Source organism: Pimephales promelas, chromosome 11, assembly GCF_988280905.1.
Source record: "Pimephales promelas chromosome 11, fPimPro1.hap1.1, whole genome shotgun sequence".
NCBI lineage: Eukaryota > Metazoa > Chordata > Actinopteri > Cypriniformes > Leuciscidae > Pimephales > Pimephales promelas.
This window is the reverse complement of record NC_142779.1, coordinates 32219818-32231827: the sequence shown is the minus strand read 5'-3', so window position 1 is coordinate 32231827 and position 12010 is coordinate 32219818. Positions and strand designations below refer to the sequence as shown.

General features: G+C 36.7%; 1 protein-coding gene across 6 annotated transcripts in view; it reads right to left on the bottom strand.

Moving 5' to 3' along the window:
- The window catches only part of cul9 (cullin 9), a 71901-nt gene that overhangs the window by 21838 nt on the left and 38053 nt on the right, over nt 1-12010 (bottom strand). For all 6 annotated transcript variants that reach the window (XM_089117295.1, XM_089117296.1, XM_039690554.2 and 3 more), the window contains 9 exons: nt 11287-11417; nt 10855-11037; nt 9310-9467; nt 8893-9091; nt 6890-7061; nt 6617-6762; nt 6396-6525; nt 3210-3412; nt 814-1082 (listed from right to left, as the gene is read on the bottom strand). In XM_089117295.1, the coding sequence (XP_088973421.1) occupies nt 814-1082; nt 3210-3412; nt 6396-6525; nt 6617-6762; nt 6890-7061; nt 8893-9091; nt 9310-9467; nt 10855-11037; nt 11287-11417 (1591 nt within the window). The remainder of the gene's footprint in view (nt 1-813; nt 1083-3209; nt 3413-6395; nt 6526-6616; nt 6763-6889; nt 7062-8892; nt 9092-9309; nt 9468-10854; nt 11038-11286; nt 11418-12010) is intronic.

Here is a 12010-nt window from a genome sequence, read left to right as displayed (position 1 = left end):
TTATGTTCCGAAGATGAAGGAAAGTCTCATGGGTAAATAACTGAATGCACTAACCCTTCAACTACGGCACAGGCAGGAAATGAGCTGCCTTCAATTTAAAACAGGACTGAATTTCAGTCCATAGATGATCACAAATCTTAGTGCCATTTAAAATAAGAATAAGAGCATCTCTTAAGGCATTCCATTGGCCGACGCCAATATTCGCACTGACCCATGAGGAATGGACTATATCTGTCCTTGCGTAGGTCATAGTAAATGCGGCTGCAGAAGTTAAACCAGATCAAAACAGATAAAGTCAAGACAAGCAGCAAAACACTTCCTGTGCCAAAGTGAAAAGCCTCACACACACACACACACAGACTGATCTGAGAACTAGTGAGCTGCATTGCTGTCTACCCTCTATGGCACACAAAACCTCTTGAATGATTTGGATGCTCTACATGGGCATCGGCTCCAATGCACGAGACACTCAACACACAACTGATTCCAACAGTGTTTGATGTTAGTTAACCACAAAACATTGTTATTCATGCTGCACATCTTCCTGAGCGCGTGCATCTAGATAGGCAGCTCACTAGGTTTTGGAATGGAGCACACACAAGAAATGTAAAGAGCTTACAAAATAAAAAAAAAGAAACCGGACAGACAAGCTACTCGCCGGACGAGAGCAACTGTTTGGCATCAGTGCATCTCTGGTTTCAGAAAAAGAAAAGCCCTGAGAAGGGAGGGGAAAAACTTCAATGAAAGCCACGTTCTTCGCCTCCTTTCTTGCCCCTGGGTCTAGGGTTCAAGGGTTAAGGGTCATCAGCACACCTGGTGTCGGCATTGCTGCTGCCGCCGCCGCCGCTGCTCGCGGAGCTTTTTTTCCCGTCGATCTTAAAGGAGAACTGCGCCTGGCCCTTTCTAGGTGTGGACGGGTCCTCCATCACGAACTCCACGATGTGCGGGCTTTCCTCGTTGCGTCGAAGGTAGCCTTTGTTGATGACATGCATGATGCAGGACAGCACGTCAGTAGTGCTGCAGCTGAAGCGAACCGAGGAGCGAGTGCGATCCGCCTCCTGCTTCTGACACCTGTCCAACACCTGCAACAGCACAAGGACACGCAAGAGCACAAAAACTCTCATCTTCAGCTACTCGTGTCAGATCTTTCAATCATCACGTTTGTTCATAATTAATCAAATCAATAGAAAAAAATACATATAAATATTAGGGCACAAATTTCACAATTCAATTCGATTCAATATTGATTATTTTGGATATCAGTTACAATAAATGGCAAATTTTCTCAAGTTAATCAAATCTCTTCTTAACTAATGCTGTAAACTATGGGAGTCTAGTTGTAGCCTACTGGGCTTCATTAGCCTAATATGAAGGTAATAATGAACTGTTTAGTAGCAATACAAGCATATATTTATATATTTAGTATAAATATATTTAGCAAAACGCTCCTCTCTAGAGTTATTTTTTCTAGCTTAATAACAAGTTTATGTGGTTTTTCTGAGGTAAATATGACGATACATGACATTACAAGCTGTTTAACTGACGTCTTTCCACGGTTGAAACACTTATTGAGCGAATCAATGTGACATGATACGGATTTCGATAAGTTGTACTCTATCTTTCAACACACTTTCAGATGCTCATTCATGTTTATTTCACGCTGTAACTGGTATTATTAAGCCGGAAGAGAGATCAGCGCTGCTGCTTCTCTAGAGCGATCTCACGCCACAGCGCCAAAACGTTATTTATGTTTTTGAATTTCTAAAGAAAATGGACGTAATTTGAAAATTGAGACTTTGTTTCATATCAATAGTAACAAAGGACAAAGATTTTTACGATTTGTTGGATGCGCGCAGCCGCGATATAATGTCTCATTCATTCAAATGAAACAGGATGACTAATCTATTCTTGAGATTTAAGAATCGATATCGGTTCGTAAAAATGAGAATCGATTAGTATCGAGAAATCGATATTTATTACCCAGCCCTAATAAATAACTATATATTTTAGGGGTGTAACGATACCCTCAGGTCACGATTCGATACATATCACAATACGATATTATTGCGATACTCCAAGACACATGGTAAAAGGTTAACAATAAATGCACTGTTGATTAAAACGCTAAATTTGATATTACATTGTAGGTTTAAATGATTAGGTTTGGACTTGGTGCTTGAAACTCAAGGACAATGGTGACACCAGAATAACAATATTCATGATTCTGAAGCTGAAAATACTGAGACTAGATATATTTAAATTAAATGTCAGGTAACACAGACATTTGGCATTATCAGGACATTTGGCATTATCATATTCCCTCGTTGCATTACTTTACATTATAATCAACATTATATATAGTAGATTAATGTAGTACTACTGACACTAAAACTCTGAAAACTACGTATTATATTGCGATATATTGTGGCACGATATATTGTTACACCCCTAATATTATAAAAGATTATTAAATTTGAATGATCATTTTCATTTCATGCATAAATCAGCATCAAAAGCACTACAACAAATGGTATCATTATGTAAATACTTTTCAATTTAAATCATTATTTTTTTGCATTAGAGTAATGAGATTTTTTTGCATTACAGTAATAATAGTAATATGAAGGAAAATTAGCATCCTATGAAATCAGCTTAATTTTTTGTTTATGCTATAACGATAGCTTTTCATAGTTTTTCACAAATGAAATGGTAAAATGCTGATGAAGTGTCTCTCCGAGATAAAGTTCATGCATTCACGTCCTCGTATAGTGAGGCGCGCTCTTCAGTGTGTGTCGTTTTAAATTAAACCGCACGTCTGTGCCATTCATTCACTTACGAGATGCAGAACATGCAGGATTCATATTTAAATAGTATTTTTGTGGTTTAATATTCACAGACTCATCTATATCGCGATTTGAATTACGTGGACTGACAAACTTTTTATTAGTTACAATAATAATAATTATACAGTAGATTAAGTTTATATGACTGGATTTCGCAATTCCTTCCGCGCTTTCTGCATCACGGAAATCATAGGGCCCTAGAACATGGTATTGTGACATCATTTTCGTGGCATTTAATGTCTTTTTTTGAACGAACTATGATCTGGACATGACATTAACAGGTTTGCGAGTATTGTAACAGATTATTTATTTTTATTAAAAGGGCAGCTTATAGGTCAGGGACTCTTTTGCAGGTCCATACTTTACCTTAAACACCAAATTGTCAATATGCATCTCCTTCTCATTCTTCATGATCTGTACGATGACACAGTAGACGTAGTTCCTCTTCCTCTCTAGAGTGAGCGCTGCATCTTCATCCACATTCAGGTAGGTCTGCTTGGGAAGCAGGAAATGGTAACCGTTTCTGTCTGAGCTCTGCGAGAGCAACTTCTTGTTCAACCTCAGGACCCCTGAAAAGATCATCACAAAGTTTTTTTTTTTCAATTCGATTCAAAAGTGTTGTTTTGATAATTCAGAAATAAATACACTGAACTCAATGACTCAATTCAGTGGTTCAGACCTTCCGATTTTTACATGAATTGACAGTAACTTACCCGTCAAAAGATTGGTACATTTTTGAAATTCTCGAATGCTCAACAAAACTGCTTGTTTGATCAAAAATAAAATAAAACCGCATTATTAATACGATTATGTAACATTACAATTACATTTTTGTCTATTTTAATATATACTGTTGAATTTTTAGCATCATTACTCCAGTCTTCAGTGTCGCATGAATCACGATCCTAAAAAAAATAATAATAAAAAAAATAAATAAATAAAAATCGAATATGCTGATTTGAAGCCCAGCTATAATTGATTTTGCCATCACAGGAACAAATTACATTTTAAAATTAATTAAAATAAAAACAGTTATTTTAAACCGTAATAATATTTCACTATATTACCCTTTTACTGTATTTTTGATCAAATAAATGCAGCCTTGGTAAGAATAAGAGATTCCTTAAATTATTAATTCTAAACTTTTGACTAGCAAGTGTACATAACCCCATTCAACAGAGCGTTGAACCCATAAAATTACTAGAGTGCTTTCTTTTTGAACGCAAACATGTCTGTGTGTCTTTTATTTATAAATGACAATTTTTTTATGTAAAAATTAGTGCTGTCAAACTATTAAAATGTTTAATCGCGTTTATTCGCATTAATGTCATAGTTAACTCGCAATTAATCGCAAATTTTTATATATTCTAAATGTCTCTTGATTTCTTTTTCTGAACATTTAATAGTATAAATCTACCGTACCCTAAACATACTAATGTCTGCTGGCCTGTTATAGGATTATATTCAGATTATTTTATTTCATGCCATTTCAGCAGTCAGAGCTATTTTCATGGCAAAAATTCATTTACAAAAATACAAACATCATATAAATACAACAAAAATATAACCAAGAAGTCATATTATACAATATATTTTTTTAAATTAACATATGATAAAAAAACAGAACCTTTTCAGGCACAATCTCATTAAATATGTCCTTCAAAGAAGTTATAGGATCATAATAATCTGTACAATATTGCGAGCACAGTGTATATCGTTAGTGAACGTGTATATCTTGATCAGTCATACGAGTATTTCCCCAGCGTCCGAAATGTCTTTGCGATCCATTGTTTTCCTGTTGTCTGTCCGCTTGTTGAGTCACGTCCGCCACGCCTATTTTCAGATGCGGAAGTAACATTTTCTCACAAAAACGACTCCAGAAGCTTCTGTAGAGCATTTATAAGTATATTTTAAAGAAAATCTAGTTCCTACATTGTTTTTCTATGCATTGACTCGTTGGGTCCTCTAACCTGCAATATGTCCTTATGCAGAGACATCACACGTCACATCCTAATGTCACGTTTCTACAGGATGTGTATGAACGCACGCACAGATTCCAGATAATCACTGGCAGTGTCAATGAAACAAAATCAAATAACACATTATCAGAGTATTTTTCTGCTTGAAAGGGGCTTAAGATTCCTAAAATACTTCCTATAATGTATCCCAAGCAAAAAAGTTTTATGTGATGTGGCTTCTCATTAGGGCTGGGTATCGATTCACATTTCAATTTCGATTCGATTTCGATTCACAAGCTCTCAGTTCGATTCGATTCTCGATTCGATTTCGATTCTCGATTCGATTTTCGATTTCGATTCCTGATTTGATTCTCGATTCGACTATAATGAAGATGTAATATAAATCCTATATTTATAAAAAAGAACAGGACATAAGTGGTTAATTAATACAAGGAAATTAAGAGCCATAAACCTGTATATAAAACTCTTTTTATTTTAGGTACACTAAATGCATACAAAGAATAAACAGGATTTTGATGCAATATACAAAAAAAGAGTTGCACAGCTTGATCAAACAGTATCATGTTATTTTACGTTTAAGATAGATATAGATAAATAAATATATAAATATTTAGACATATTTTTTTTACATTGATCTTACCTAAATGGTAATGTAATTTTTTGTTTTAAGAGTTTATGTATGGAAGCTTGATTTCAATCTTTGAATTAAATTGAAAAAAGTAGCACAAATAAATACAATAGAATAAAGACACAAATTAAGAGACATTTTGGGGTAGTTTTTTGGGTATGTCAGAAATACTACAGAAACTGACTAAAGTAATCCAATGTAAAATAACACTGGATAGTCTTTTTAGTCCAGACTGAATTAAATACAAAGGCTATTAATTCTGATTACTTACAATTAATACTATATTCTGTTATGACAACAGAATTAATGACTGACACAAATGGCTGCGTTCACTTTAAGAACTAGTGCGCGAATCCATTACTGTTTCATTAACTTTCTGTCACACGCGTTTAATGCTAATTTAAGACATTACCGACTGTCTTTACGAGGTTACTCACCAAGACCAGAGTTTTGACATAATGTCGCGTGTTTTAACTGTTAAAGTGATATAATCCCGGGATAAAACTTTTGTTTCTGGCAAGCTGTTTGTGAGGCAGATTTAGGCTGTAACGTTACTGTGCACGCAGTGAAAGACATCTCTGAGAGTGCGCGAGCACGGGATAGTTTAACATTGCTTGTAAAACTTAAAAAGACGTGAAAATGATAAACGTTAGTTACGATCATAGGTTACGATGCAATGCTGGCCCGATTGTTAAGTGAATATTCCGTCATGTCCTGACTCCTAAACGCGTGTGTGTATCGACAGCTGCAGCGCTTGGCGCTTGCCTAGTGCAGAGAGACGAGAAGATGCAGCACTGCGTCCGCGAGCCCTTTATATGGAAAAAATCGATTCGTGGCCGTTGAGAATCGATTTTGAATCGAACACATTTAAAAAAACGATTAATCGAAAAATCGATTTTTTTGCCCAGCCCTACTTCTCATTTTGTTGTAATGAGGTATTCTCACCTTTCATGGGGTCCTGGCTACAGTCGGTGTGCGTGAGAACGCCTTCCTCTGCAGTGAGAGGTTTGAGGGCATGGCTCAGCATAGCAGGGGAGAGACCCGTGGCCTGTTGCAGCATCTCCACACTCACATCCTGCAGAACGGCAAAGAAGTGAACACCTCTCAAGATAGCTCACATTAAGATTCATATAACACCCAGGTATGCATTGATCTTGAAAGAATACCTCGTGTTGGTTGAACTGCAGCAGGATGTACATCTGCAGCGTGGAGACGTAGAGAGTGCAGGAGCCGAACTGAAGCTCTGCATGACCGAGCCACGTCCACTGCAGTCGGCGAGGCTTACTGTGGGTCAAGCTGTACATGCGCTGACCTACAGGACAGACACGCATACAGGTTAACATTCAAACTACAACAGAATCAACAGATTCAAAGCCCTACAGACCGCATCATGTGCAATGCAAGAGATTACACATCAGTACAGTGGAATTTCAACTAACCGTTGGAGTAAAACTCAGTGAACTCAGCCAGGTAATTGCAGAGTTGAGCAGGGAAGTGTTTGCTGGGGTCCTCGAGGTAGCAAGGAGTCGACACAACCCAGCAACGTGGGGACAACACCAACACTTTCATGTCACTCTCTTCCTCCGGCTCAGACACGTCTTCATCCATCATCTGAACAACAAAATGCACTATTACCATTTAAAAGGACCAACAGGGATGGGCAATTTTGGTCTCCGAGGGCCACTCTTCTGCAGAGTTTAACTCCAACGCTAATAAAACACACCTGAACAAGAACATCAATGTCTTCAGGATTAATAGAAAGCTACAGGCAGGTGAGCTTTTATCAGGTTTGGAGCTGAACTCTTCAGGACTGAAGCTGCTCATCCCTGTTCTTGAACAGTTTCCTACTGACTCCCAAATCTAAAAGGCCAACTCACACCGCACAGACAGCAGGCAACAGACAATTTGTTGGGTTTTGCCGGATCAATGTGTTACTACCCCTGTTGGAGTCTGTTTTTTGCGATTGATCATGGTGCATCAAAATAAGCCTTAAAGGAGTAGTTAACTTTCAAAAAAACTTTTGCTGATAATTTACTCACCCCCATGTCACCCAAGATGTCCATGTCTCTCTTTCTTCAGTCGAAAAGAAATTAAGGTTTTTGATGAAAACGTTCTAGGATTTTTCTCCATATAATGGACTTCAATGGGAAGCAAATGGTTCAAGGTCCAAAAGACACTTTCAGTACAAACTGCAAACTGTTGAAAGGGCTTTAAACGATTCCAGACGATGAATAAGGGCCTTATCAAGCGAAATGATTGCACATTTAAAAAAAAAATAAGTTAAAGTTTTATTTAGCTCAAATGGTCGCCTTGCTCTGTTCTGTGATGCGCGTTCGTGACTCTCCTGTTCGAACTCATTCATCAAAATGATGAGTAATAAATGAGTTCGAACAGGAGAGTCACAAACGCGCATCACAGAACTGAGCAAGGCGACCATTTGAGCTTATAAAACTTAAACTTTGTTATTTTTTTTTTTAAATGAGCAATTATTTCTCTTGATAAGACCCTTATTCATCGTCTGGAATCATTTAAAGCCCTTTCAACAGTTTGTACTGAGACTGTCTTTTGGACCTTGAACCGTTTGTTTCCCATTGAAGTCCATATGGAGAAAATCCTGGAATGTTTTCATCAAAAACCTTAATTTCTTTTCGACTGAAGAAAGAAAGACGTGGACATCTTGGGTGACATGGGGGTGAGTAAATTATCAGCAAACGTTTGTTGAAAAGTGAACTAATCCTTTAACATGTCTGACTCAACTCATTAGTAGAGAAAGCAAGGCATGAATTGGTGTGTCCAATAAAGGAGACACACAATATGTTCACTGGTGGGGGGTCTTCAGGACAGGATTAAAAAGCACTGTTCTAGAAGAAGACAGTATGGCAGCTTGTTTCCACCATGGATTTTTTTTTTTTTTTTTAAAGGACACAATTATGACATTTTTCTCACAATTGTGACTTTATATCTCACAAGTCTGACAGAAAAGTACTACTGGAAAAATGTTCAGAATTGTGAGATTAAAAAGTGGCAGTTACCTTTTTATTTTGTGGTAGAAAAAAAACCATAAAAGAGTGTCTATAAGAAAGTCTCTTGGCATCATGCTAACATTTATATTGCAAACAAATGTATGCATAAGCAATATGAAAAAAAAATGAAAAAAAAAAGATGCAAAAAATGCAAAATGTTTTATGACATTTATGATACAAGCCCTTTTGTTTTATAGAGCTGCTACTGTAATACTTATGAGCTCTGACACATCATTGTCCTTCACTGACTACCTTTTGCAACTCTCACGATAATTTGATAATTTGCAACTCTAACAGATCCGAGCCAAAAAAAATAAAAAAAAATCAGATATGGCCCACATTTACCTGCAGTCTGAACGTAGCCTTAGCCAACGATACAATATCTGCCATTTTTTGCATACGATTATTTTATTAGTCACCTCCTCAAAGTCCTCCAGGTTTTTGTCCAGCTGCTGTAGACGGTAAAGATGAAACTCCTGTTGAAGTTCCTCAGATTCACTGAGGTTGGTCAGCATCTGCTGTGGAAACCGGTTTGGAAAGCAGGTACCGATATGCTCAACCACGGCGCTCTCCAACCACACCTTCCCCTGACCCAACAACCGATCACCCAGATAATACCTGAACACAGAGGAAGAAATGTGCAACGTGAAAAACAGAACCATATTAATAGCCTGCATTTTCCCAGAGAAACTGATATTTAATCTACTGGTCAATAATGGCTGTTTGGAAGATAAAATAATTCAGCTGATTGGGGGGTAAAACTTTTAATATAGTAAATATTATAAAACTGTATAAGAAATTTAGATAAGTTATAACAATAACAGCTGTTCTCACACCTGTAAAAATGCTCGAAGGTGTTGGCCAGCTCCAGACCGGAAAGGAACAGCATGGGCTCCATGAACTGCTGAAGCTGGTTCAAGGTGTCCACATTCCCAGAGTCCCCTCCACTTTCCTGGATCATCTTGTCGATGTACTGCGCAAACCGTTCACTTACCTTCAAGGAAGTTATTGAATGAATCAATTAAAATGAAAAGAAATTCAAATTCTCATTGCAATGAAAAACATTTTAAATTATGAAAAATGTCCAAAAATAGCATTTAATATAAAAAACTATTAAATGTCTGTAAGCAACAAGGTACGAGAGGCCGTGCTGTATCGTGAATAAGTAACGGCTGAAGGGTGTTTTTAGTCCGGACGCGAAGCGGAGTAACCCCTTCAGCCGTTACTTATTCACGATACAACACTTGCCTCGAGTACCTTATTGCTTTTATAAAACGGTTACCACACAATAAAAATATTCAATTAAAAAAAATATGTATTAGTGCAACTTTCAAGAAGTAAAATCACTAAGAGCCTTACTTCCGCTAGAAAAAATAGTCCCTGAGCGTGAACAGCAACAACGCTCCAGTGTGTAATATGCATGAAAGCTCAAATAAACACAACATAGGAACTGCAGTGTTGCACAGTGATGCATAGAGTCGTTGGGTGAAGCGGTCATAACCGTGTTTTATCGTGAATAAAGCACAGCTATTGACCAATCAGAATCAAGGATTGAACTAACCATTTAAATGAAATACAGTGCGAGTCAAAAGCTTGGAAACATTTCTATTTTTAATGTTTCTGAAATAAGTTCTTCTGCTCATCATGCCTGCATTTATTTGCTCAAAAATAGAGAAAAAAAGCTGTGAATAAATAAATAATGTTTTCTATTTTAATGAACATTAAAATATAATTTATTTCTGAGATGCAAAGCTGAATATTCATCAGCCATTACTCCAGTCTTCAGTGTCACATGATACTTAGAATGACAGAAATCATTCTAATACGTGGATTTGATAGTCGGGGTTATTATCAATGCTGGAAACAGTAGTGCTGCTTAATATTTTATTGGAACCTGTGATACCTTTTCAGGATTCATTGATGAATAAAAAGTTTCACAAGATTTGTTACACAAGATTTAACTTTTTATTCATCAAAGAATCCTGAAAAAAGTATCTGAAAGTAGCACAAGTGTTTCCAACATTGATGTCAATTCAGCATATTAGAGTGATTTCTGAAAGAACATACGAGTAATGATGATGAAAAATCAGCTTTTCATCAAAGAAATTAATTATATTTTACTGTATTAAAATAGTACAGCCATTATTTTAAATAGTAATAATATTTCACAATAACAGTTTTTTTTCTGTATTTTTGATCAAATAAAATGGAAGCAATTACATTAGCCATTAGACATTACATTTCCAAACTTTTGACCGGTACTGTATAAAAAAATATTATTATTATGTATAAAATGATTTACATTTACATTTAAAATAATATTAACATAAACAAATACACAATTTTTTTCACCATTCAACAAGTATTCCCCGTTGACTCACGTGCATAGCGGTGAGAATGGAGAGCTGGAGCAAGGCAGCAGAAAAGCCCTGGCGGAGAGCGAGCACAAAGGCCGTGTGCTGGCCAAACAGCTCCTCCATCGCATTCTTCAGCCGCAGGAACATTCCCCTGTAACGCTCCACGAAGTCAGAGAGGCTGCATGTCGAATCTAGGAAACACTTTACCTGGAAAGAGCCAGACAAAAGCCCGCCAGAATTATAGGAATTGAAAGGCATGATCTGCATTTGAACATTTCATTTTAGGTTTAGATACGCAGATGACAGATTTATAACCGGATTAGTCACTTGTTTGTTCAGCTATTCTGACTACTTTAATTATTCTTTCATCTACCAAATAAAAGGGTAGTAGCTCCTTTTAACACATTTTCCATATTTTAATCCGACAATTCTCCAAAGTTCAAATAAATGTCCAACCTGTCGCTGAACGACACCCTGCCAGCACAGAGCAATGCCTGCGATGCTGCTAGTATTCTTCACTTTGGGTTTGGTAGTGGATGAAGATGAGCTTACAACATTTGTTTCCTTATTCTTTCCCTCTTTACCATCTGTAACACAATAAAAGCACATAAATCCTCTTGCAATGTCAAAAGAGTGTTTACACACATAAAATGGCTACCAACCAAACATTAGCAAATACAATCTGCCAGCAATTACGGTTGCAGAAGTAACTGAAGTGATAATCAAAATTGTAATATGGGTGTGTGTTTTAAAAAAATGCAAAAGGCTGATGTTTAATTAAACCTTCAGTTTGCATGTGCTGCATATTTCTCTCAAAATGTGCCCGCTTCATATCTAACTGGGGAGGTGGAAAGGTTGTTTTGGTTTACAAACTACAAATCTAATGTTATTGGACCACAGAAAAGGAGAAGTTAACTCTGACACTGATTTGGAAACATGGGAACATTAAAAAAAAAAGTCAACTAAAAATAGAAAAAGGATTTCAGTAAAAAGTGTAATGCATTGCAAATTTTCACTGGGTTGAATTTTGAGGTCTGAGTTTGGTTCTTTGGTAACAAAACTCAAGTGTGTACTGGCAGCAGAATGTGGGCAAAACATGACTCGTTTTAGAGATTAACGGGAATTGGTCATTTGCAATATTTGAACACACGTGACCATGAAAGCTGCGGTTTCAATATTA